Genomic DNA, 26,913 nt, shown 5'->3' with positions numbered 1-26,913 from the left:
AAGGTCAAATATCCCACTAGGTTTTTTTTGCCACTCTTTTTTATGTTTTAATAAAAAAAAATAACAAGTTTTGTTATATACGTTAACTATATTATATATTCTATACGTGGCCCAAGACAATTCTGTTCCACTCAGTATGGCCCAGGCAAGTTTAAAGGTTGGACACCCATGGGTAGAGCAAGCCAGGAATTAATGGGGTACTCAAGAAGCATGATTGTGACACAGGAGGAGAAGCTAGCAACTGCTTTTAGAGGGATGCTGTGTAGAGGAGTAGAGGAAAGCAGGAAAGATTAGCTTTCCATGAGAATGAGATTCTGTTAAGTAAAATCTGGTGTTGGCTATGGTTAAAAGTAGATTCTCATTGCCACTGAATTCTGGAATTCTTGATGATTTGCCATTACCCACTTGGTATGGAAGTGGGACATGGTCCTGGGCTTGTTTCTTAGGCATTCTGATTCCTAACCATTCAGGGGCTGCTAACTCCTAGTACAAATGATAACAATGCTTCAGACCATTGTGATTTTTGCACAGATTTGTGAGCTGTACTCAAAATGCAATCCTGAAGGATTTGGTTAGGCTCTGATTTTTCTTCTTCTTTTTTTTTTTTTTTTTTTCCTCCATTCCACTCTGCAGGGAGCAGGGCCAGAAGACTTCAGCAATCTCCCACCTGAGCAAAGAAGAAAGAAACTTCAGCAAAAAGTTGACGAACTAAATAAAGACATTCAGAAGGAGATGGATCAAAGGTAAGCCAACTCCTCCAATGGAAAATGAAGTAGATTAACTGAAACAGCTAAAACAACTAAAACATGAGAGCAGTGTGTGTGTGTGTTGTTTGGTTGGTTTTAGGTAAGTACAGGATGTAAATGTGGTCTCAATCAGGGTTACAATCGTAGACCTCTCAGCAGTAAGTAGATCACTTGCAAATGTTTGATGGGCAAACGTGGTCATGGGTACATCCCAACAAATGAGGCTGTTATGAGCTTGATAACGTTGTCCAAAGTGCTGATTGTCTGGTGTATATCTTAAGACTCTCTGATCCGTAGCATACGTTTCCTGGAAGCAGGAAATACGAGTCCACTGCTTTTGTGGATGCTTTTTGTGCAGGGCTTCATTTATCGTTGTGGTTGAGAACAAGACCATTTTAGTTACACACTTTCTATTGATTCTGGCAGCTTGTATTTGTTGCTTTCAGTGTTTGTTCACAGTCTGGCTCCTGCAATTGCATTAAAAATTCAGCACACAAGGAACAGAACTTTTCTTCCCAGAGTGATTTTAAGACTCAGCCTCTCTGATATTAGTCCGTCCCAAAACATTGCTTTGCTTTTATATGGATGTGCCTATGTTTTCTGCTGGATTGCTTTGAAGAACATATTAATTTTAGTTTGCTAACAGACTTCTGTCATTATCTTATGTTTTATTTTCATCACTTTTATCATAAGTGAGAAAGGAATTCTGCACATGGTATATTACTTTCCATAGCTTTTTTCCCTCTGTGGTAACTTGCATTTGTTTCTGTACAGATTTACCCTTCTGTATTGACTCTGAGGTTACCCAGTGTTAAAATCTGGTATGAAATCAGAACAGAATTAAGCTATTTTAAAATGAACTTAGTATGCGATTGGGGAATTAACACCAGCAGTTAAGCAAGAGTTAAAGAGCAGTAATCATCATGACTCATGTGCTTGCAATATTGTCCCTTAGGGTTTCAACCACAGAGCAGAGCCCACTTCCTTACCACCCACACTTTTTCTCATTTTCTCTACACAAAGCAAAAGCAGGCACAGGATTGCAATTGTCAGGAGCTTGGTGGGAAATACCAAAATATAAAGAGTGTTAACTTGAGTCGTGGGACTGACATTAACCTTTTTCCCCCCAAGTAATGCCGAGAGAAAAGCTGAATAGCTGTGCCAGTAATACAGGAAATCAGCTCGTAAGTCCATCCATCTCGAAGCTCATGAAATGTTCATCATGCAGATAACTTTTTCCTTTAGTTCAACTTGCTTCAGGGCAAAGGCAGCACGCTGCTGGCAGCGAAAGCTCTGCAGGCTTCCCTGAGGGATCTCCTGCATGTATTGTATCAGCATTGGTCTTATGGTACTACATTCATCATAGTGGGCCCTAATATTAACTTCTCTGAAACCGTAGGCATTTGGCATCTGGGTTGATATGAAACACAGCCCCCAGAAACAGTCTGTTAAAAATGCTGTGTAGCTTAACAGGATGCAGGGTTGCGTTTCGTGGCCTGAGGTCCATCTGTTGCTGCACTGTGACAAATGCAAACCATCTGGATTCAGCTTCCTTTTAAGCAGCGTGAAATAAATATCTTACTAACTATGGGCTTTGCAAGAGGCAAAATGCAACAGGCAGGGTGAGAATTTCTGGTTATCACTCCATTTCTGTTGTTGTGTCTGCATCCAGCTCTTCATCCCAGTTACTCAACTGGATTTCGGCCCATGATGGAGAAGAATGATGCAACTGTTTGTCTGTCTCCCCCCAAAACTGGGATGATATTCATCTAGAAACTTTTATTTTTCTTCTGTCTCTCAGAGATGCCTTAACAAAAATGAAAGACGTGTATATCAAGAACCCACAGATGGGAGACGCGGCGAGTGTGGACCACAGATTATCAGAACTTGAACAGAACATTGAAAAGCTACGATTAGAAGTGCAGAAATTTGAGGTATGAGGAGGGATGTAAATGCGATGTTGGCCTTAGTGAATACACGTCTTTGATGAACAGTAGCTCAGCATATGCACAATTCAAAGTAGGTGCTTCAGTGCTTTTCCAGATAGAAAATTCTTCGATCCGTTTTTGTGTACGGGGAAGTGCTAATTAATCACTTACATTCATTGAGATCTTTGAGCCTATTTGTGTAGCATAAACATGCACCGTCTCTTGTGATTGTCAGCCAACTGCCATGCTCTTTAATTTGCTCAGAAGCCTGTGCCAACTAGAGGAGGAGACAAAATGTAGGATTCTTGAGACTGCCCAGAGAGGTTCAGCTTACTTAAATAATTAGAATCATCATGCTGCAGATGACTGTGGAAAACTGGAGGAACACGAGGGGGAAACACCACTTAAAGTCTAACAGCAAGACAGAAGCCATCAGATGATACACATTTTAAGGAATAGTCTGCCGTTAACAGGAAGCTTCTTGGAGATGCAGAATCTCAGAAGCATGAGTAGTATTTGGAACACAAGGATCCATTAGAAATGTATCCCACTACAATTAACACCAGAAGGATTATAGGACTGACGAAAGGCTTCACTCCGTAAGCTGGCCCACAAACATATACAGCCTGCTAATAGATGTTTCTTACAGTCATTTGTTTTTACTTTTGCTTGCTTATCCATTTGAAAACCTCCCCAGCTTTTCTCCTCCTGCTTCTGATGTTACTGAGACTACCGTGAGCTGCTGCACGTCATCCTTCGTTGTGACCGGAGTGGCAGTGTGTCAAACAGCTGCTGTCAGCTGCAGCACAGCGACGTGTGTCCCCTTGGGAGCGTAAGCTCTAGGGATGTGACACTGCTGCTTTTCAATGGCAGGGCTGGCTGGCCGAGGTGGAGGGCAGGTTGCCCACGCGGACCGAGCAGGCCCGGCGGCAGAGCGGGCTGTACGAAGCCCAGAACACTTCAGCAGTGAACAGCTGTGCTCAGGACCGGGAGAGGTACAGTATCTGTACAGAGCTGCCTTGTTTGGGCTGGTAGCTGAACTTGCTTTCCTTAGCTGCATCATCAGGAAAACTGTTGCTTTGCAGCGTTCGGGAGCTTGTTGTGTGATTAGGCTGAAGGCAGGCGCTCCGTGACGAGTTTTGCATCCTAGTTTTAGCCTTATAGAATATTCCAACTTCAAGAGCTGTTTTTCTAAGTGTAATGGCCCCTGCAGTCACTGCTGTGAAGACAGGTGAGATAGGTTCATTGTACAGCTTATGAAGAGAAAAATGGCTTCACGTTATAACAGCTGCTAGTGGTAACAGCCTGTCCTGAACGTTCTTTGGAACTGCTGAGCTGTTCCAGCTGGAGTTGCTCACCTTGCCTTAAGTGCTTGGTAAACAAGCCACCCTCTCTGCTCCAGAGGCTGGTCGCTATAGTTGCTCTGTATTTTCCTCTCTTGAGCAGCCCAGATGGCAGTTACACAGAAGAGCAAAGTCAGGAGACTGAGATGAAAGTACCTGCGACAGATTTCGACGATGAATTTGATGATGAAGAACCACTACCAACCATAGGAACATGTAAAGCTCTCTATACGTTTGAAGGTATCACTGAATCTTTACTCTCCTTTTACTTATGGCTTTGTTTGCTTCCTATGACAAGTGGGAAACCTTCATTTAACCTCTGCAGCACTTAAATAGACAAAGTGAGTGAGGCTTTGGCATCATTCTGTTTTCTGGTGGCTCTAGGACAGTGATTTGTCTTGCATTTTGTGGGGCCTCTGCAAGAAGAAGAGCCAAACCTAGAGCTGTGCATCCTTACAGTGCTGGAGAGAAAGAGTGAAGGAATAAAACTGTTTTCCACGTTGTGCATTTCATTCCTTCAGTGTGCTTTATCCCATTCTTACTGAAGGTCCCTACAAGGATTTTTTCACTGAAATTGCATGCTGGGGGATCAGCTGGTTATCACCAGAGCATGTTATGAGCCACTGTTACTGGTGGAAAACCTGTTACATGTCTGGGAGTTCTGCTGTGAGGACAAACTTACATAGGGGTTACATAACTTAGGTTTATGATACTCAACTGAAGTTCTTGTTAATGTTAAGTACAGTGCCTTACAGTTTTAGCCTGCCTGTGGTACTTACATGTCTGGTTTGTGATCACTGCTTTCCAGTAGAGGAGTTGTAAAAGCTGGACATAAGCTACAAGAATATTTGTGAGGTTCAGGTTAATAATAACATGGGTTCATTCTCTCCGATGGTGGCACTGGCATTTCCTGTGGCAACTCCAATGGCAAGATCACATTCCTTCTTTGATTGTGCCCTGCTGTCTCCAGAATCATGTATTCTTGTTCATGCTTCTAGTGATGCAACAAAGGATGCCTGTGCTTTGTTCCTGCGTGCCATGGGCAGCCCCTACTCCACCTGTGGTTCTTATTGTGCAGGGTAGCATAACATCCTCCTTACTGTGTCTTTCAGGTCAGAATGAAGGAACAATTTCTGTAGCAGAAGGAGAAATGCTCTACGTAATAGAAGAAGACAAAGGAGATGGCTGGACACGAATCCGAAGGAACGAAGACGAGGAGGGCTACGTCCCAACGTCTTATGTTGAAGTCTATTTGGACAAAAATGCCAAAGGTGCTATGACTTATATTTAATAATATTATTATTACTTTATTTGCTTTCACAGAGATACCCAAGCCTGCAACTTTGTGTTGCATATAGAGCCTTTTAAAAGTCTGTACAGTGCCACAAAGTGCATTATTTCGTACATGGACTAATATGGCTTGCTGTACTGCGAAACATGCTTTTTATCGGTCAGAGAAGGCTAGTGTGGTAGAGGGGAAATGCAGCCTTTCCTATTAAGTGCTTGTTCAACCATCACTGCCATTACACACCCAGTGTATTGCAGGAAACACAAAGCCATTTGGAAAAATTACTGGTTTTCCTTACATATCCTGGGGGCATCTTGGACATATTCACAAGTCAGTTGTTTGTCCCAAACTGATCCGGTGGATTGCTGTTTAGGAAATCTTTAGCCTGGTGTTTTGTGTCTCAGCGTGGTGGCTTTTCAGAGCCTAATGAGTTCTGTGGACCTTTGGAACTGAAACCTGCTCATCGTTTAGTTAGTGTGTTTGGAAGGGGAAGTCTTGCCAAAGCCTCTCTACACAGCACTCTGTGATCCTTGATAAATCATTAAAACATCGACATTAAGGAAAATCCTCTATTCTTTCCTGTCTTGATACATTTCAGATAATGGTCTTTTGGCTGTATTTGCTATTTCAGATGAAATACAGGTTTTCAGATGACCCATAATTGATGGTGTCATCTTTTTGCTTAAATGCAGTCAATGGAGGCACTCTGGGCTTAAACTGGACAGTTTTCTGTTTCTTAGTTGCTTTTGACTCCTCCCAAATAGGTGTATTTTGTAAGCAAGCAGCACATACAGGAGAATACCGGGTAGAATACATGCTAGCATGTAGATACCTGGTAATATAATACACTGAGAAGGTTTAGGTCTGTTTCAAATTGGTATGTTTGAAGGCCACTGTTGAATAATTTATGCATTTCCTTTGCAGTCATTTAATCCTTCTGATTATTGTGTTTCCTGGACCTTAAAGTTCTTGGTGTGAAACAAGCTGCCTCATCCAATTTAAAAGAGCCATTCTCATAGAGGTTTATGGACAGTGGGGAGAGAGGAGAGCTGTCTCTGGAAACAAACACTATGAGTTGATCAGTTCACTTTGTCCTGGGTTCAGTATCAATCAGCGCAGTGCCTCGTCTGCTGCAGGTGGAAGTCGAGGGTCTTATTCTGCCATAGTCATTTTATGTTTGGCAAACACAGAGTCAGCTGAGATGCAGAAGAAAGCTCAGCCCCTCTGCCTGCTTTAGTTAACCTCTAAAACACAGGTGTGGATTGTATGTTTTCTCTCCTTCATGTTCAGAACTAGACAGCACAGAATGAGGGACTCATCTCGTATGTCTGTGTTCTCTGGAGATGGCCTGCTTTGTGCGTGGCAGTGGTTGAAAGCATCATTGCTGTTCTTCTGGAAGCAAGCAGCTAGGCTGGTGTGGCATCTCCATCTGTCAGAAGTGCCAGGCGTGGCTCTCTGCACGCTCTCTGTCTTTCTGAATGATCCTGAAGGGCACTCTGTGCTGGGAGCGACTGCTGATACAGCTGGAAGGGTTTCAGACCCTTCATTTTTCCCATTCATTTTGCTGGACTTTAAAATCAACTGCATGTGTGACTGCCTAATGGAAATGGACTATGATATTTACATATTTTAAAACAGAAAACTTGCCGTAAAACATCACAGAATAAAGATTTGTGGGAAATGCTGCTGCATTTAAAAGCCAAACCTTTGTGGCAGGCTTCTCACTTGACATTAATACGTTGTAGAAGTGACTTTATTCAATCCCTGACTACTTAAACTGGAAACGACGACTTTCCTGAAAACGGCAGCGCTGAAGCATTTACAGACTTCAACTCCTGTTTTCAAAATGATGCTTGAGCAGCTGGTAGCTCTCAGTGTAGCTGTGCAAGGAGCACTTAGGTGAGGTGCCTGAGCAAAGCCCCGGGCAGCCAGTGTGCTTGTGGGCTGGGTAGGACAGGTAAGTTGTGCTGCAGCAACCCCTCTCAGTGTGCTCCTCGCTCAGGGCTGCGTGTTCCTGCAGATGCTCTTGTGAGGGCTGCTGGCAAAGTTTACAGCGGTAAACTCCGGTCAGAAGGGTGTTAGCAAACCCTGCCACAAAAAGAACGGTAATGTCTATCTTGTTTTGCCTTTTTTTTTTTTTTTTCCAGATGTGTACAAATCACTTCAGAAAATCTCTGAGTAGGTTTGCATAGGCCTGTTCACCTTTTGTTCTACGGGTTTGCTGCTACGGTTGTTTTAAGAGAGCTATTGCAGAAGGTTTTCTTTAGAAGAGATGAATGCACGTGGCATGTCTCCATCGATGCAAGACTCCTTAGGTACCGCTCGCTCAGCTGATGCACATATAAGTTCTCCTTGAAATTTAAATGTGCATCGCTGCCGATGGAAGCACTGCCCCATGGCAGGGCTTTAGTTGTTGTCCTTCCTGAATCGAACGGGAGCCGACACAGTTCATTCCCTTTGCGCTGCATTCAGGAAACGATTAGAAATGCTAAAAACGTTCAGACTGAGAACTGGAGCTGTTGGATAGAAGCGCGTGCTTTGGGGCTTGTGCCAACCTCTGACTGCTTAGGGGACGAGGAGGAGCGTTGCTCGGGGCTGGGTTGTGTAGCTTGCTGCAGGGCTTCCCTGCGTGGCAGGTGCTGGTGCTGCCGGCTGTCCATACTGGAACCAGTTGGACCTTTGTGCTCAAGACTGACCATCCTGTGCTATGAAATATGGTACCTCATATTCTGCTTGGGAGCAAAGCCCTCTTTCACTCAGATGTTGTGAAGTTAAACGTGATGCACAGAAGAACTTTGATGAAATAACTGTCGGAGCTGCAGTGGTAGGGACTGTTGTGTGAACTTGCACTTCTGGGGGAGGGAGGAGCACAGAACAACTTGGGATCCATGGGCTGCTGAGCACGGCAGCTCCTCTGCCTGCATCTGCTCCTTTTGCCCCCGCTCCACACCCAGCCCCTGGAGGCAGCAGCTCTGCGGTCTGCAACCACCGCGCCGAGCCTTGGCTTGCATAAAGCAGTAGGTGAAAGTTGACCATGCTGATGCACTTTTTATCTAGGTTGTATCTGATTATTTAATGCTTGCCAAATCCTTTAGGAACTGGTAATTAATTAGAAACTGGACTGTGGCTTTTTAAAAAAAAAAAAAAAATCTTTTTGTTAAATACTTGTCCTTAGTTCTCCCGGTATTAAAAAATATGTATATAACATAACTTAAAAACTAAAGTTACTTGAATTTAAATTTTTATCCTTTTATAAATATATATATATAAATATAAATGGTTTTATAGGTTGTTCTTCCGCTTAACTTAGCTGTTGTTTTGGTAACTATTCAGTCCTTATATTGATAAGCCTTTCTGGTTCCTCAGCTGTCTGCATCTGGTTGGAGTTGCATAGGAACTGTCGCTGTGTGTTAAAGTTTGTGAAATCTGGCCAGTGTGGTTGTTCCATTTCTATTCTTATTTTTTTAAAGAATCATCACCTGTCAGAAATCTCTTTAGAGCTTCATGTACCGTGGTGTCTTCTTCTAATAAACGTTATATTTTCTCATTCCTGTGAGTTTTTTTTAATGGCTGTTCATTTGAGTTTGAGTTCCTTACTGGAAAGGAGATGGCCCAGAGCTGCTTTTCACCTGCTTCCCACACAGAGCTACCTTAAGTAGAAATGCAGTTGTTTTTCAGGAAGAATACTTTGCTGCGGCTCTGTGGAAACTTTTTTGTGCTATCAGAGAGAGGTTTTTTCTTTTGTTATTGCTGTGGAAGTGGGCACAAAGGACATCTGAATGTCCCCCCCGTCACAAGTGCGAGGGAAGTTTGGACTCATCCTTTATTCCTCCCGATAAAGCAGCCTCTTCAGCCAAAGCAAACTTCTGGATCGTAGCTTTGACCACAGAGCAAGCTCACCCTCAGCCAGAAGCCTGTGGCTGCAGGAATGTGATGAAGCATGAGTTCAGAGGCTAAGACGACTTTCACTTACCTGTTTATTTCTTCACTTCCCCTAAGAGTGAAGGGTCTTCGTGGCCTGCTGTGTAAGGGACGGTCGGTCTGGGCTCATCTGCAGAATTCTTTGTGTTTTGGCTTCCTGTTATTCTTCAGTATCGTTCACTCGAACAGATATAGTACCTCTTTGCAGACTGAAACGGAAAAAGCTGTTTGTTTTCTCTGCTGTTGTGCTGAGAAAGTGCTGGCAGGGTTCTGCTCCTGGGTTTGACATCCTTCTCCCAGGGGAAGGCAGCGATCCAGCGATGCTTCCTGGAAGGAAGGGCTGAGGGTGAATGGTGACCGAGCGTGGGGAAGTAGGCCTGAGTTCAGGAGCTTTGCTTAACCCTCCGTAACCCTGTAGGTGCTCGGTTTCCTTTAACCTCCTGCAGGTAGTGCTACTCTTAAGGGAACCCTTTTTCTCCAGTCTCTTTCTAATCCGGTCTCTTTCTTTTTGTCTTTCTTATGTTTTAGATTCCTAAAGGTGTTTGTGCTGGTGCAAGAACCTCGGGGCGAGCTTGTCACAGAAGGAGAAACAAAATGGTCTGTTTACCCTGCAGGCAGTTAAAACATACCCATGGAAAGCCAGACTCCCAGTCTTGTCTGGAGTTCCCACTTGAAAAATTCAGACCTAAATTCCATCCCAGTATCATTCAGACGCTTGCTCTTTTCCATGGCATGCTACTTGTGGCTCAGATTAACTTACCAGCCTTCCCCGCTCTTCTACCAGCTTGGCACAGCCCTTCCATAAGAAATAACCAGCACTTCCCCTCCCAGCTCCTCCCAGTGCTGGTCAGAGAACCGCTGGCTGCCCTTTGATGCAAAGGGCACCTGGAGAGTCCCACGCATGTGCAGGTCTGTCTTCTATCCTCCCTCGTCCCTCAGTCCATCTGAATGTATGCACTGGTCCATCAGCATTTCACATGGTGCCTTTAGCACTAATCCTGCAGGTAGTTTCATCAGCTTGGGAAGGAGGTGCGTACACGTGGTAAGCTGCTCCTGGGGACAGTGTTACAGCAGCTGGACTGGGCTCTGAATTGGCAGATATTAAACTCGATCCACATGCACCATTCAGTATTCTTCTTTCCACAAAAAGTCACTAATACTTTTCAGCCTTTATTTTTTTTAAATCTAGGCTGATGCTCATGCCAAGTATTAAATCCCTCTGACCTTGCTGTTGCCTGAAAGCCTTCAAGCTCACGTATGTACACTTTCTTTCCTGCTTGTTCTCTCGTCCCTTCCTCTTTATTGCCCCCTCCTTTCTCCCTCCTCTCCCTCACACACAGACACACACAAACACTGGTGTTTTGGTTTGAAGCCCCGTTTTGCTCGTCACAAAGACCTCCGTTTTGCTCTTGTTTCAGTCTGCATGCTCGCCCTGTTGCCTTGCCTGCGCCCACCTTCCCGAGGGCCACATTATTTTGTGGCTCGTTGTTAATCTCCTTGCAGTTTTCTTTTGTTGGTTTGTTTTTCAGCATTTCAGACCTACCTTCTTCTTTTGCATGACCTCTTGTGCGTTCTCATCAGTTAATGTTTGAATAACAGAAATTTTTTTAGAAAAATAAAAGAAAAAAAAAAAAAAAAAAAAAAAAGAAACTGCACTCTATTTCGTTCTCCCACCTTGTCGTGGACTGGACCTTGGCCCAGAAGCCAGCCCTCTGCCATCTTGTTCTCACATGGTTTTATCTGAAGCAGAAGCGATGCTGCACTGTATCACGTCATGCACACGTCTCCAAATGTCGCGTGACCGAAGCTGCCTAACAAAGGGGTCACTTGCTTTCTAGATCTCTGTACTATAAATGCGTTGGTTTCCCTGAATCTCTGCCGTTGCTAGGTTGTCACAGTCATCCTGTACGTGGTTAATCCCTGTAAGAGTCGGTTGCTCCTCGCAGCTCCTGAGCGCCTCACTTATCCTTAAACCAACCCATCTTCTGGGGGAGTCTGCTTGCTCTTAGGGAACTTCAGCATCTCCTGAAATCCCCAGAACCTGAGGAAAATCTGTATGGGAGCCGCTGTGCCCAGTGACCCTGGAATGAAACCTCTCAGGTGTGGTTTGCAGATGTGTGTGCGCGGTGTTGTGCTGCCTGCTGCGCTTTTATGCGGGGTCAGCATGCAGAAACGCGTCCAAGAACGGTGTGCTCTCCATGCTGGGGTTTGCCTCGGTCTTCCCCGCTCAGGATGAAGTCCTTTTTGATTTAATGTTGTCTTCAGAACTTTGTCCCTTTCCATTCGAGATCCCAACTTCTCATGTCCGTAGCAGAAACCCCCCAGTCCTTCAGCTGGTTCTGCAGCTGTTGCGTTGCTCGCAGCCTGCAAGCATCAACCAGCAAACAGGTCGTGTTTTCATCTGACCAAAGCGGAGCGGGGCTGAGCCCTCAGCTGCAGTGTGACTGGAGTCAGAAGGGCCCTCGCCACTGGGACTGCCCTCCTTGTCCCCGCTGCTGCTGCGGTCACGTCACCTCCAGATCCGTGAGCCCCTGGGAGCAGCGGTGCTCGTGGCTTTGTGCAGAGATGTGTGATGGAGCCGTGCGAGCGGCGGCGGCACCGATGGGCTCCGGGCGGTCGGCAGCAAACAGCTGTGCAAGAATGGCCCTAGCATATTTTAGCTGCAGTGTTTTATTCTCGTGCCCGATGCACTGCTTGAATCAGCAGCGAGAGGAGTTCACTTTCACCTATTACTGTGCCATCGATGTAGAAGTTAGATAGAAGTTTGCTTTTATATATTTAATCTGGGTGGACAGTATATTATTGTCAGCCTCTGTGGAACGTTGGAGCAGTTGCAACGTCTGTGTCGCTACATAGCGCTGTAGGAGGAGCAGGAGCTTGAGCTGACTGATTTTCTTTGGACGAGCTTTTATGAAAAGGCCACGTTCGGAGTTTTTATAAACTTGGCCAGCAGTTCCCTCATGCCTGGATCTGAAAACTTACTGCAAGAAAAATTGCCGACAGTCACGTACATTGTAGCCTACGCATCTTTATTCTGCTGCCTTCATCCGGGGTGAAGAACGGGTAACTTAGGAGGGTTTACCTTATACAAAAGCAGGAGGACTGAATTTGTGCACTGGTTTATAAAAACTCGGCTTGAACTTATTTCTCCTGCCCAGCAGCGGGGACCGTACAGCCTGCATCCGCCTGCTGTCCCCAGCAAAAGTCTCTAATGCCCTTTCTTAACACCTGTAAATAGAGAAGAAACATATTTACTGATACTGAAAGTTGTGTTTAATGCTGAGTATTTTTCAGAAGTTCATTTAGTTTGATGCATATTGTTCGTTATTTTTTCCTGCCTGAAGTGTCAAAAAAAACCTAAAAGAAGCCAAATTCTATTTTAACATGATGCTGTCGAGCACTTTTTTATTTGTATATGTGTGTGTATGTGTGTTTGAGCACTGATCTCTAGATTTTGGTGGCATCTCAGTGTTGTGGTTTCATTGCCAATGTAAAAGGTTCTGGTGTTGCCCATTCGTTTCTGGAGACAGAATTCAACCAAATAAAGTGCTTCCATTTGAAAGCGAATATTGACCTTGTAACAATGAAAGTCATCCACATATTTAAATAAACCTTTAATTCCAGAAGCACTGTTTCGCTGGACCCCTTTGATCTTCCAGGGATGAAGAAAAATGGGTTTGTTCCTTTTCTTTCCCAATAGAAATGGCCATGTCTGTGCTGGGGGCTCTCGATGGGGCTCCGCGCTGAGCTTGCTGCCTTCCCACAGCCACTTCCAGCTGTGACTTACTGCTGCGGCCAGATACCCGTGTTGTAGCCTGCTGCATTCAGATGAATGATGGCATTCTCACTCGTGGTCCTCGTTTCTTGGTTTTGTTTTTCCTACTGGAATTTGCCGGTGTTTGGAGTACCAGCTGGGCCCGGAGATGCACTGTGTCTCTTTGAGACGCAGCTTTATCAAACCTTCACCATTCCAGCTGGAAAAAAAAGGTGGTGTGGTTTCATGGGTTGTGTTTTTTTTTTCTTTTTTTTTTTTTTTTTCCTGTTGTTGTTTTAAACTTTCTGACTTCACCTGCTAGCCCGGTTCACTGCAAGCAGCATCAGCCAGGAGCCGTGAGGATCTGCAGCCGTGCAGCTCAGTGTCAGTGATACTTTGACTTGCAGCAGCTCTGTAGAGATCTAAGGTCAGATTGCTGTTTTAACGACTTCATTTGTTCTTTGCCAGAACTAATTCACATCTCTGTCAATCGAGGACAAATCGGCACTGTTTATCAAATAGGCTGCTAGAAAGAATGCTCAGAAGTAGAGAGAAAACCAGGCTGAGAGATGTGCTCCATGTCTTGGGTACTGCTTGGAAAACAGCGAGCGGGAGGGAGCATCAGTCTGGCTCTGATTTATCTCCACCAGTAGCAGCATTGCTAACTTTACGTAGAAACAGCACAAGAGAATGACTGAAGGCAGGAAACTGAAGCTAAGGTGAGCAACAGCTAGGAGGAAAATAAAATGAGCGTTACCTCCACCAGAACTGTTACTGAACGTGTCAGAGTACAGGCTGCTATTTACTTTCTCCATGCAGGAGGGTGGAGATGCACATGCACCACTGGCAACAACGGGCTGCAGGATCAGGCTGAGGTCGTGTGGGCAAAGGATCGTGAAGGGAAGCTGTGGGGTGAAGCTCCTGAACGCTGGCTGTGCATCACCAAAGGAAGAGCTACTCCCCTTTGTAGGTTTGAGGCATCAGAAGAGAAGAGCGGGGGACAGGTTAGTGTGGAGTGTTTGTCCTCTGTGCATCACAGCCCTGGCTGCAGCAGAACTGTCTATGAGGCTGTAGTCTAAGCCTGGGAGTAGTGAGGAGAACAGCATGGAAATCAGCCCCCCCACCCCCTGGTGCTTCCAGAAGACTGAGGGAGGGAGCAAAGAATCTAAAATCCTGAGGTTAGCTCCATCAGTCCACTGCACAAACAGTTCTCTCCCCTTTTTGGCAGTCAGCGAGAGACCTGATAAAATAAGGGAGAAAAGGAAGGGATATGCAAAAAGAACTGCTCCAGCTCAGCCGTAATATGACTTACATTGACAGCGGGTCACAGAACTGGCTGGGCTGAGACATGTTCAGAAATACCACAGAGACCAACTGGGGGGGCCTGAGAAAAGCACCAGTGAAGTCACATTTCAAATGAAATATAGATGCAGAACTAAGCTTTGAATATTTTAATGGAGAGAGGATAACAAAAAGTGAGGGTTTGGCCAGTGCAGCACTCGAGCCGTTTGTCTAGACGCTATATAATCCCACCCCTAGGGAAGGGAATTTGTTCACGTCTCCTGGAATGCTGCACGCTGCTCTGCAGTTGCTGAGGTTACGGCGTTTGTTTGCTAGATGCGAGTTTTGAGGGTTGATTTCAAGTTGCTAGAGAACGAGCTGCGCGTCCTTACTGCCCCAGCTCTGCTCCTGTGGGCAGCCCAGGCTCCAGCTCATGCTGTGTTATTGGCCAGCCTGGCAGCGACCGCTTGTCTCCTGCAGCCCCTCACCCCGGGGTGCATTTCTGTCACCCCCCTCTTACCGCAGTGCTTCTGTTCCCCGTGCCAGAGCGTGCCAGCCTCTTACTGCCAGCACTCGGTCGCAGTTGCTGCTGGCTGCATCGTGCCCACGAGCAAAGCGACGCGTGCACGTGTTACCAGGGAGTGTGGGAAAGCTCTAGCCACGCAACACTGACAAAAACTGCACAGGCTGTGCTCTACAAAGCTTGAACGCCTCAAGAAACTCCAGAGCTCCAGCCTCCTCCCCTCGCCCGGGGCTTGCCTCACGCTGCTGCTCACAAATAGCACGTGCTTCCCAGGCAGCGCAGCTTTCTGAGCTAAACTTGGCTGAACGACGTGAGCAGGAAGTCTTTGTGCACAGAGGCTGGCTGGGGAGCAGGCGCCCTCCTCTGACCCAGTGCAGTATCAGTGGGTGGACTGCTCGGAAGGATTTGTTATGGCAAATGATGGCAGCTGGAAGCTTGGGTCTTCTTTGGGGTTTTTTCATTAGCGCCGGGAACAGTGAGGAAGCCGTCGGATGCTCGGGCCCTGCAGGCAGGCAGCAGTCATGCAGTGTGTTGGATGCACATATATTTATTGGAACACGTTTTCAGCACAAAGTATAACACTTAAGCACGGGAGTGTTATTACAATCTGTACAGCATCCTCTGAAGGGCAGAGACAACACAGACATGCAGCCCTACAGGCTCTGCAGCAGCTTCCAAGAAGGCTGCAGTGGTTAACAAAGCTGAGAACAATGAGAAATCCCAACAGCAGCTCATTCTTTGACCTCCCCTTGGGCCCGACTGGGTCTATACAAGCATCCAATAAACAAAGGTAGTAAAATTAACATGCCGAACCATATACAGACGCGTTTTTATTTAAAGAAGAATTTGCTGTTTGCAGCAATCTTTTGGTCTAAAAAAATCTGAAGGCCACATTTTTCTTTTTCAAACTCTTCTGCACTCTTCTCCACGCTCTGTCTGTGAGTGGAAGCACAGCCTTCTCTTCCTTTCTCTTTTCCCTAGGCAGCTCAGAGCCCCAGGCCCCTGAGCCCAGGCTCGATGCTGTGGAACCAGGCAGGTTCCAGTTTCAGTCCTCAGCCCAAGAGAGGTCACTTCTGCCTCCCCAGCTTTGCCTTGCTGAGGTTCCATTAAAGCTCACTGAAGTGCACAGGTGCACGCCCTGTGACTACTGCCTTGTCTTAGGTGAAGGAAGAACTTTTTAAGAACAGCCCTGCTGGGATAACTGGTGTGCAGACTCTTTTGTCTCCCTGCCTCTCTCTGCTGGCTGTTACATAGTCCACAGCTACAGCAGCAGCAGAGGGAGCAAGTTATTTCTATTCATTAAATGAACCACTGTCTACACAAAGCACATCTGTATTGAGAAGCTAAATGACCTCAGCACACAGGTGGAGGCTTGTTTGCAGAAAGCAGCTCATTCCTACCAAGCTGTTGCAGCAGCCCAGCCCTGCTCAGCCAGGCACCTTCCCGTGCACTGTGTGAGGGCCCTGCCCACAGCTGGCCACCCGAGCAGGCTCTGTGCAAACCTCAGACCCCACTCATCCTTTGTTTCTCATGACAGATGCAGAGACAGATTCTGTGCTGACAGCAGGGTCATTCTAAGAAGGGGCTCTGGGCTTACGAACCAAGTCCTGTGTCCTGCTCCCATGAAGTCTGCCCATTGAACAGCTTTAAGTGTAACCTGTAAGGCTGCATCCCGCATCTACAAAGCTGCCAGGAGCTTAAGGGGAAACAGTGCTGTGGGAAGGAGAACTCGTCCTCCAGCTTTGCTCTCTGAAAACATGCTGAACACATGAAATCAGATGCGAGGAGCAGAAAATCCTGCCAGGATGGTGAAGGTGTAACATCAGGGCTTAGGGGAGAAAGAAACAGACTATTTCAAAATTATTCAGTTGCAACTGAAGTTGCAAGAATTAGATAAAGAGCAAAACTAGAAGTTGTGACAACTGTGCACCATCAGCACAAAACTACCAGGAGACCTTGTGGCTTTAGTTAGCTTCAAATAAACAGGTTTCTCTAGTTGCAACACTGCTTACTGGAAACATAAATAACATTTCATTACCTTTACACAGGGTTAAAAAAGGAAAGTGCCAAAAGCAAAACCTGCAAAGGAGCAGAGACTCGGTTTACTGAGGACAAGCCAAGAGTGCTGATTTCTTGTAAGCAAAGAAAAGGGAGAGGCTTTGACACAGGTCAAAACACAGGCGAGTGAGTCCAGCTGCAATCTCACTACCAGTTTTTTTCCCCCCACTGAGGCTACAAAACCAAATTACAGAGAAACTGATTTCTCCCAGTCTTTCATAGTACCAGCCCTATATCCAGAACCGCATGAAAGGATGGCCAAGGACACCTGGCTTCCCCAGAAGTGGTGGTGGGAGCTGCACACGCCTTTGAGTACCGCACGAGGGAATAGGTTTGACTCCTCAGGATTCCCCATCCATCTGCACCCACAGCTGTGCCTTACCTTCCCTGCCCCATCCTGCACAGATCACACAGCCCGGGTCTCTGCTTCAATCTTCTGCTCCCCGTGGAGGTTTTCCAGTTCTTGGACCTGGGCCACGTTCTGTCTGATAGCGATCTCTGGGCCCCCTCCGTACAGCGTGCTTAAATAAATCCACGTCTCCTCGGAGATCTGCCCATAATCAGCACCTGAAAAGGACAACAGCAATAAGCAGACACGCAGCCATCAGATGGAGGGGCTGGTGCATTACATCACAGAGGACATCGTCCCCCACCACCTCCGCCTGCACCAGAAGAGCAGAGCACACCTGGTGCCCGTATCTGCACCGTCCAAACGAAGCACAGCCCCAACCCGAGGGCAGCCCCGTGCCATGCAGCCGCAGCAGCAGCGCTCCCACCAGCCCGCTGCAGTGCCACCTGCTGCTGGAAGCCACTGAGACTCCATGGCACTACAGCCAGCAGCTGTGGGACTTTGCTGCAGTCACTTCTTCCCTTCCTCAAACCGAACTGAGCAGCAGCAGACCACAACACCGGGGGCAGGTACAGCAGTAAGTGAGCTCTGACAGACCAGAGGTGCACACCACTCTCAGGCAGCCGGGGTTCTCCTGCCTCAGAGAGACAGAAAACGTTCCTTCAAACTGTCCCGGGAGGAACAATTTAAAGCAGCCACAGCAAAAAGCAGGGAAAGCAAAGATCTTCACTATGAAGGTTACAGAAGAGGAGGAGAGCAGAAATGTTTGCTTTGAGAGATAACCAAGATACAAATGCAGTCCTCATCTGCCTAGCAGTCCAGTGAGGACAGCCCAAGCAGCGTTATTCACAAGCTGGATCACAGCAGATGTTAAGGACAAGTCCAAGAGCAACACTACAATACAGGGCAAAGGGAAATGATGGAAAGATTTGGGAATAGCAGCAACAGGAGATGGGAGACTGCAAGATTTACTACAGTAAGTCACGTCAGCAGGTTGGTCATGTCAGTGGGGAACTGAGATGGCAGTCAGGGCAGTCAGCACAGGGACCAGCAGAGAGCTGTCTCCCTCTGCAACACCATTATGCTGTTAGTGCTTCGTTATGGACAGACAGACCCAGGGGAATATTCTCCCTCACCTCTTAGGAACACTACAAGACAGCAGCACGTGCCTTACCCTGTTTAACTTGCACGTGGCCACCTGCTTTTGTGAGTGCAATCTTGCTGTTGTCAATTGGTCCAGGAGGCTCTGTGAGAGAAAAACAAACACGTCCTGAACCACGGTGCTTTCCACGCTGCCACCCGATTCAATCATTTCCCATCCTAGTCCTCATTGTTTCTGCCCTGCCCGGGGGACCTGCAGGCACACTGACTGGTTGCTGCCTGGACTCCATGCAGCCTCAAGTCATACCCATCAGGTGCAGTCCTTACTGAGGAGGACACCTAAAAAGGAACTTATTTTCACTCTACCTCTCAGCACTGACAGTCTCCAGCAATCTCTGGCTTCTTACCATTATCCTTCCCCTTGACAAAGGCTTCCCACTCACGGAACCACTGCATGCTGATACAATAAATGACACTTGGAGACTCCTCTGCCTGGAAAGCCTTGTTCAGCTGGGAAAGCAGAGAACAGAAGTGCAAGAAAAAGATTTAGTCACTGCTGAGGTCAGGGGGAGCCCCTTTAGCTGTAAGGCAGCCTTGCCACTCTTCAGAACAACCCCTTATGCTGAAGAATCCCACTCCCTTCTTTACAACCTGTTCCTGCTAGCTAGTACAGGCAAGAGACTGGGATGGTTTCAAATGCAGTTTGTCCATGCAGCCACAGGCAGCAGTATCATGTTCCAGCTGCCCCTCCCCGTGCTGTTAGCACTGGGGAACCCAGCGATCTGTCTCCTGTAAATCATATTCTGGAAAACAAGGGCAAGAGTTTTCCACTACCTGTCTGCAACAGGCCTCCATTTCCCACCTCCACCCTTTCCCATTGCCTCCGGATCCCTCCCACACAAACCTTGATGAAGGTGTCAATTTCAATTCTCCTGCGTTTGGCAAGTGCTTCGATCTCCACTTGGCAAATAGAGCACACATACAGATGGTTCACTGCAGGGCCACCCCCAAACCTGAGCACAGGAAGAGAGGGGAGGAATGCAAAACTGCAGGAAAATGGAAGTGCTGCCCAGCCCTGAATCCTACACAGATGGATTTTTGCACTGCTCCAGGCAGTGAGGAAGGAGGTGCACATGCAGCTCTTTTCTGAATGGAGAGCACTGCCTTTATGCAACACAGTGAGAGTCACAGTATTGTCATGAGACAGCGCACTGATACAGCTCATTTTGCTTTAGATTAGTAGGCTCTACCAAACACAAGTCTTGCAGCCCACACCAAGTGCTGCATACCCCTGAGGTGCCATGGTAAGGTGTTAGATCTTGGGTGGATGGAAGACCCCAGCATGACAGACTGTCTAGGAAAACAAAATGGGACAGAGAATGAAATGGCCGTATTCACCTGTTGTAGAGATATTCCCACACGTTCTGGGGCAGAATCACAACCAGGTCATCAATGTAATGGTATTTATTAGGAGGGATCCCTGGAGGAAAGGCAAGAGGGAGAGTGAACAACAGAACTCTACTGCAGTTAAAGACAGAAAAAGCAAACAGACAGATCGTCCTTACTGCAACCCCCCGATTCCAGCATTTGCTTCCTCTACTAACAGAAGTCACTGAAGAGTTCATTGACTTTGGAAGTTTCTCAGTTCAAGGTGACAATTTCTAACCAACTGCTTCCTTTCCAATTGTAAATACACCAGCACGAGGGCTCCCAAGCACGAGAGATGAAAGAGAACAGCAAAAATGTGGTATCAGGTCCCTTCAGGAGCGTGTGCTCCATTCTCCAGACAAACACTGTAGGACAACCTTGCTGATAGGGTAACACAGATAAACGCTGCTTTATCTGCTTTCTCCAGGTTTGTTTTTAAAACACAAGCAGAGAGCTGAATGCTGTTGTTTCCCAGCACTAGGCATTCCTCTGCGCCTCCGATCAGCAGCACAATGGGGTAACTGTCTCATCTCTCCCTGAGTGGGCCGGAGCTTTTGCCAACGAGGCAGATCCTACGACAGCATGCACTGTGACAGGACTACAGCTGGAGCTTTTCTTCCTGTGTTTGTTAACGCACCAGAAAACATGAAGGCATAGCTGAAAGTTGCTCTTCTGGGTTAGCAGCACCGTCTTACCTCCGTGAGAGCACAGAAAGGTGTGATTGGTGATGGGACCAGGCTCAGCAAAGGTGTTAAATTTGTTGAGCCACTCTCGAGAGATGTAGAACTGGAGTAAACTGTGCTCCTTCATGCTGGCAAGGGACACAACTTTCTGACGCTCTCGCACGGCCTCTTCACTGCTTTTCCTTAAGTAGGAAGAGAAAATGAAGCAATCCTTCAACTCTTACTTTTCCATACACATTTCTAAGTATTCTGCAACCAGGAAGGAACTGCTGCATCCAGAGCATTGCTCACCTGTAGAACAAGACATAGGCTTCTGCATTCTGTACCACAGTCTCGTGGACCTCAGTGACATACTGGTCATCAAATTCGTACCACTGGCCATTGATCACGTTCTGACAGTAGGCTATGTAATGCCCACCTGTAACAGGAAACACAACGCAGCTGAAATTCAGAGTGCAGACAAAGAGCTGCTGCCCAGCCCTGGAACACACTTCTGCTTTGCTCATATTCCTCTCGTTCCCGCTCACTTCTGCCATACACTCACAGGAAGGAGGACTTACTGCCTGCTGTGCCATGATGGCAGATGACTGACAGCAGATCGTAGGTGGTGATCTGGGAGACACACTCCTTGGCCAGGAAAGGTCGCAGATCCAGCCCTTCCAAGGGGAAGGAGACATGACTGTTGATCTTGAAGGAATACATCACCTCATGCCGGAACCGTTTCAAGTGGATGCAGAGAATCTAAAAGACCAAAGACAGAACACCAAAGCACAGTTTTGCTGTGGGTGTCCCGATCCAACAGCCTCTCTGTGCACCTTATCTGTGCAAGGGTTTTTTTGCCTGTTACGAATCTCATCTGGTCTAGATACAGAACTTCACCACCAAGTCAAACTGCTGTTTCAGTTCTACCTCTAGCTTCCTTACCTCCAGTGTCTGCTGAAAGAAAAGTAAGAAGCAAGGCACTCTTGCTCACCTCTGGTAGCCGGAGGACTTTGCAGTACTTTACTCCATTCCTCAATCTGAGGGAGAAAGAGAAACGAGCTGTGAGAACACGCTCAAGCAAAGGGATGCCAAAAGGCAACGCGATTGTCTGGCTGCATCTCGCTCACTTTGAAATTTCAGACAGATCCTGATTTCAGCAGCAACAAATTCAGGCTCCTTGCAACATCCTCATCCAATGAGGCATGGCACAAGCGGTTTGTCACGCCTCCTCCTTCTAATACAATAGCTGCCAAGCCACATCCCTATTCACACCCTTCTTCCTCCCTTTCCCCCCCTCAAAGCCAACACTTTTTCTACCTGCCCATATCAGTGAACTCTCAAGATTGGAACTCAGGTGCAAGGCAAGGCAGACTTTACATGACACCCAGCATAAGAGATGTCCAGGGAGACGATACAGCAAAATGTGTAACAATAGTATGAAGTACTGAAGTTCCAGAAATACCATACAGATAACGCAGACTTACTTCTTACACCTTTCACAACTGTACATGTTGTCCCCTGTAGATGAAGAGAAGAAAGCTGTTATGCAGATGCTCAGAGCACACAACTCTGCTACTGATACATTTCCACCCCGCGCAGAAAAATGATGCTGAGTGGCTTCTTAGGAAAACCAGGGTGAAAAGAGATGGAAACAAGCATTTCCCTCAATAAGGGTGGTAGGAGAATGCAGTCAACTAGCAGTAAAATCTATGCTGCTCACCATTGTAAGTGATTACAGCAAAACGCTTAAGTCCTCTAAGACTTAAGGAGTGGACAGAGAAAGTGAAGAAGCAAGGAAGGTTAAGGAGCCATTGTACTCAAAAAAAAAACCACCCAAAAGCCATGTCTGCTTCTTGCTAAGAGCACTCACTGGGATTCAAAATGAAAATGCAACACCCTTGAGCAGATGGGAAAACTCATTTCTGAGTTTCTAAGAGAAGCTGAACTGTCAAGTTTCAGTAGTGCCAGTCTCTAAGTGAAATAAATATTATGGCAGGCTTTATAGGATATTTAACATTCCCCCCAAATGCTTGTGGAATATTCTTACATGCAGTTTTTCTCGTTTTTGGCTGTTAGACCTCACTTAAGCAAACTCACCTTTCAACTCATCTGCTGCGAAAAAGGCAGCAAGACAATCCTCCAGTGTCACAACAGGACCCCAAAACCAGCTAGGGATACAGGACACCACAAATCTACAGAAGAGAGGGGATCAGGAGAAAGAGTGACATGAAAACAGTTGGACACTTTGGCTTACAAAACCCCCAACAGATGGGTTTTCTTCTAGCTGTTGGTTCTAAGCTCATAACCCAAAGGCACAGGGAAAGCTGATGTTCCTACTGTAACTGCTCAGTCTGGAAGTGATTTGCACAGCTACTCTGGTAATTAGCTCCAGAGGGCAACACGGAGCTAAAGGCAGAAGTGAAGGATCATCATCTGCACAAGAGAAGTCAAGGGCAATTACAGAAGTAGAGGAACAGCAGCGACCAGCTCATGGGAAAAAGAGAAGACCAAAACAGAGCCGGGAGGTACCACGTACTGCCCTATTCCAGGGAACAGCTGACAGTTCTGCTGCAAGCACCACTGGTTAGGGACAGGTACCTTTCAGAAACTGCAGGGCAAACCCCAAAAGAAAGAGCCCCCCCACAGGGAACACACCTCCGGATATACTCCATGATGAAAGCAATCCAGCCTTGCGAGGCGTAGTTGTCCCCACACGCCCCTGTCTTAGCTGGCACGCTTTGGTAGATGGCAGAGTGCAGCTTGGCCAGGTCCTCCTTCCCTGGGATTGGGAGTGACAGGTCTTGGAATGTCTCCACTGTCGTAGAAACCTGGAAATATCCAAGAGGAAGAGGCCTGGGTTTCCTGTGCATGTAATGAAGCCGGGACCTGACTTTCATCTCTTTTTATCACCGCAGAAACCTGACCTGGCAGTAACAGCAACTTGCTCAAGCTATTCTTATCTACTGTCAGCAGGAGGACTTTCACCATCTTTTTGGAGAGTTGGAATCTGATGTGAATGTGATAGTGCTAGACCAACTCAGTAGCACAGATAAGCAAACATCGCTATGGAGGCTGAACATTTCTTGGCATGGCAGGTCTCAAACACCTCCCACGTGCCAAGATTTTAGCAGGCCTCCTGCATCCCACACTATTGGGAAATAGGAAGCTTCATTGCCAAAAAAAAAAAAAAAGAAGAAAGAAGAGGTCTATAAAGTCTATAGAAGACTGCTCTTTGACCAACAGCTACCAGGAGACTCACTCTGTCACAGGTGAGGCACTGCACCAGGCTGAGAATGGAGCCATCGAAAATATCAGAGATCACACTGCGATAACGAAGTTCTTTCTTCTTTTTCCCAGAAGCCTGCATCTGGGCTGCAAGAGAGACACAGGCATCACGTAGCAACACTTTCTCAGTCTCCTGTCTAAAGCAGAGTCACACAGACACACAACAAAAACATAAGACAAGCACCGATCCTGCACGTTCGGGACCATGTTCTGCTCTAAGCGTTACACTTTACTTCCTTTCTCCTTAGCCTGCCTGTGTGCTTTGCCTTTTTTTTCCCCCTCTAGCATTTACCATGTTTGCCAGGTGTCTTGTGCTGGAGAAGACTGCAGAGCAGCGACTGGCCAAGCACACAGTTTTGCTTAACAGCAAAGCCCCTTCCCTACGCACACGTGCAGGCAGACAGAGTGCTTTTCATCAGGCCAGAACATCTGTGGCTGTGTTGACCTCAGCCAAGAGGCCAGGGCACAGTTTTGGAAAGAATGTTATTACTGAACAGCTGTAGAGACAATGGTGTAAGTACATGCCATTGTGTTTGGTGGCTTTGCAATGCTGAGAGATTTTGTTGTGCAGTTTGCTTGTGATGAAGAGGCCAGTTTGACAAGAACAGCAGCCAGGCTCCACCCCAAAGCCTAACAATGCGTCCAGTACCAGACTGATATTTGCAGTTTAATTCTATTACTGTGAGTTCATGACGTCAAAGAGCTCAGAATCTCTCCCTCAGTAACATCATCCTACAGTTCCTTGACTCACACGCAGTAGGTACAAGTCTGGCAGACAAACGTTCACACATCTCCACACTCCCCTGAAGAGACAGAGCTTGTGCTTGGGACTTGATGGCTCTTTCACCAATAACAAACACAGTGTGCAGACACACACTTGGAAATCATTTCATGCTCCAATGGAAGAGCATACCAGAACAGCTGCTGTACCCAAACCTTGGCTTTACGTGCAGGTTTACTGGAGTCTTTGCCTGGTACAATTTTAAAAAGCACTGATGTTCCAGGGGAATCAGCCCTGCCTAGACCTGCTAATCAGGGATCATCAAGGATGCTTTCCCTCTTCTGCAAACGAACCCCTCCTCCTCCACATGCTCCCCTCTGCCTCCCAGCATGCACCTGACCGCTCTGTGCTACCTTTCTTGAGTACGTAGGAAGGCCCGAGCCTGGCAGGACTGGAGCGAGGAGGACTGCTGGAGAGCTTGGAGTGCATTTCGTGATGGACTGGACTGCAGGGGCGTGAGGAGCAGCGCACGTAGGCGTCGTTGTCAGGTTCTGTTGGGAAGAAGGGAAGGCAGAAGAGCACTGGTGAAAACCTGTTCTGAAAGCCAACTGTGTTACAGTCGGTGTCAGCCCAGCTCTGTGTTCCAGCACAGAATCTCCCAGCACTCACACTTCAGTCATCACTAACTGTCCTACTTGCACAGGTTGGCAGATACAGCACCCTCAGCGCATGGATAGGAGTGCATACAGAACTAATAATTATAAAAAAAAAAACCACCAACCAATCCACCACTTTTTCACACTTGTGACTAATTAGGTTTTACAGCTTGCTCCTGTATCCCTTATCCACATAAACAGCATTGCTGCCTTCAGTGCCAGCTGGCACAGTGAGGCTCTTATATAACGACAAGTGTTGAAAGATGGGATATGCTCAGTTTGAGGTGACTCCACACCTACGTCTTAACAGCTGCTCTTTTCTTTTCCCTAAGATACAGAAATGCACAAACTGTGCATCACCCTTCTCTCCCCACAAGGTCCATAATCCAAGATTAACCAGCAGCCGCTTCCACGTCTTTCTCACAGCCAACATTTCCCCAGGCCAGCCTGTTAGATAACGCCACGTACATAAAACCTTTTTCTCAGCTAGGAAAAGACAGAAATATCACTTCTGCAGGTTTGGCAGAGACAGCAGTTGCTGCCTTTAGGATGTAGGCTGCACTCAGCTCTGTGAGCACTCTAACCTGGCCAAGCTCCCCAGCTCACTCAGGTCTTGTTACAGAAGCGATTATGCACAAAGGCAGAACTGCTGCCAGGGAGGCTGCAGAAAGACTTGGATGCGAGATCTTTTGCAACCTGCTGCAGGAACACACGCGTTATGCGGTGTCGTTGCACCCAGTGCAGGAATACAAGACATCTTCTCACAAATAACACGACTGGAAGAGTTTTATACCTGGTGTCCTGCATGGGCTGGCAGGACGCGGAGCTGGGAGCACCTCAGGTGAGGCTCTGCCATCCACTGGCATCATGGTGGTATCCACATCTGCATCCTCATCCACCTGCTCCGAGTTGCTGCGCCGATGGCCACAGGAGAATTTTCTGTCCTTCATCCTCTCTTTCTCGGAGATCCCTCTCCCTCCTTCATCCTGGATCAACAACTCTGTCTCTGCCATGCTCCCTGTGGTCCAGCTTTGACCATCTCCTTCACCCCTGTCGCTGCTTGAGTCACAGGACAGGAACTCGTCCTCCGAAGGACTTCGGTCACCCTCGCGCTTGTCGTCCTGGTCACCGATATCCAAATCTCTTGTCTCTGCAACAATTGGTTCCTTCAGTTCTTCATGAAGCTGGTCCATCAGGCAGCGCAGGAACTCCTGAGTGTCCTGAAAACAGGATTCATTCCATGTTAGTGCCCTTCCAGAAAGCCCAAAGAAGAGGTGGCTCCATTCACAGCCTCTTTCAGTTCTGCCCACCTAACTCATCAGCCTCTGCAACACAAGGAGACCCTCCTAAAGCAGAGAGCACCACAGAGCTTTATCAACAAGCATGTCTGCTCAGCAAGTGTCTTTAACTCCTAATGATAAAAGAACTGATTTTTTATCCGAATGTCTTCATCTGAAAGATGCTGAGGAAAGCTAGACAGCAGCTGCAACATGCAAACCATAGAATGGCTTAGGTTGGAAGGGACCTTAAAGATCATCTAGTTCCAAAACCCAAACTGTGACCTTATTTATCGGGGTATTGCCCCTGATAAGAGGTGAGACACCTAAGAAACCCAAGGCAGCAGGCCAGGGAACACATTCTGAACCACACAACCATTTTCAGGAACGCTGACTTCTGCTTATGGGCATCCCTCTTTTACAGAGGGCAGATTAAAATCTTTAATAAATAGGCACTGGAACCAGAAGCCAAAGAAAGACTGCACAGTCAGGGAACGAGCTCCTAAATTTACAAAGCATGGTAAAAGAACTGATATGTTGGCTTCAAAGCACCCGCTGGAAAGCAATCTGGTATTCTGACAACTTCAGA

At 46.9% G+C, this 26,913-nt stretch overlaps 2 protein-coding genes across 19 annotated transcripts in view; one reads left to right on the top strand and one right to left on the bottom strand.

The window, feature by feature from the left end:
• The window catches only part of FNBP1 (formin binding protein 1), a 95,281-nt gene extending 82,429 nt beyond the window's left edge, over window positions 1-12,852 (top strand). For 7 of the 12 annotated variants that reach the window (XM_021414254.1, XM_021414253.1, XM_021414248.1 and 4 more), the window contains 6 exons: window positions 634-743; window positions 2,548-2,680; window positions 3,548-3,669; window positions 4,118-4,257; window positions 5,130-5,288; window positions 7,453-7,621. In XM_021414254.1, the coding sequence (XP_021269929.1) occupies window positions 634-743; window positions 2,548-2,680; window positions 3,548-3,669; window positions 4,118-4,257; window positions 5,130-5,288; window positions 7,453-7,487 (699 nt within the window). In that variant the 3' untranslated portion in view covers window positions 7,488-7,621. Of the gene's footprint in view, window positions 1-633; window positions 744-2,547; window positions 2,681-3,547; window positions 3,670-4,117; window positions 4,258-5,129; window positions 5,289-7,452; window positions 7,622-9,754 lie in introns of those variants that run through there. The other 5 variants (XM_021414243.1, XM_021414250.1, XM_021414246.1 and 2 more) reach the window with 2 other exon arrangements.
• USP20 (ubiquitin specific peptidase 20) overlaps window positions 619-26,913 on the bottom strand; it is a 33,702-nt gene continuing 7,407 nt past the window's right edge. For 2 of the 7 annotated variants that reach the window (XM_021414234.1, XM_021414236.1), the window contains 15 exons: window positions 25,841-26,267; window positions 24,805-24,942; window positions 23,645-23,757; window positions 23,041-23,213; window positions 22,483-22,577; window positions 21,870-21,903; window positions 21,377-21,422; window positions 20,964-21,144; window positions 20,695-20,821; window positions 20,416-20,585; window positions 19,691-19,772; window positions 19,197-19,305; window positions 18,700-18,802; window positions 18,366-18,437; window positions 15,312-17,409 (listed from right to left, as the gene is read on the bottom strand). In XM_021414234.1, coding sequence (XP_021269909.1) covers window positions 17,249-17,409; window positions 18,366-18,437; window positions 18,700-18,802; window positions 19,197-19,305; window positions 19,691-19,772; window positions 20,416-20,585; window positions 20,695-20,821; window positions 20,964-21,144; window positions 21,377-21,422; window positions 21,870-21,903; window positions 22,483-22,577; window positions 23,041-23,213; window positions 23,645-23,757; window positions 24,805-24,942; window positions 25,841-26,267 — 2,031 coding nt within the window. In that variant the 3' untranslated portion in view covers window positions 15,312-17,248. Of the gene's footprint in view, window positions 668-12,322; window positions 12,455-13,265; window positions 13,711-14,416; window positions 15,287-15,311; window positions 17,410-18,365; window positions 18,438-18,658; window positions 18,803-19,196; window positions 19,306-19,690; window positions 19,773-20,415; window positions 20,586-20,694; window positions 20,822-20,963; window positions 21,145-21,376; window positions 21,423-21,869; window positions 21,904-22,482; window positions 22,578-23,040; window positions 23,214-23,644; window positions 23,758-24,804; window positions 24,943-25,840; window positions 26,268-26,913 lie in introns of those variants that run through there. The other 5 variants (XM_021414238.1, XM_021414237.1, XM_021414240.1 and 2 more) reach the window with 5 other exon arrangements.

This window comes from Numida meleagris, chromosome 16, assembly GCF_002078875.1.
Source record: "Numida meleagris isolate 19003 breed g44 Domestic line chromosome 16, NumMel1.0, whole genome shotgun sequence".
Taxonomy (NCBI): Eukaryota; Metazoa; Chordata; class Aves; order Galliformes; family Numididae; genus Numida; species Numida meleagris.
This window is presented reverse-complemented; position numbering and strand designations above follow the sequence as displayed.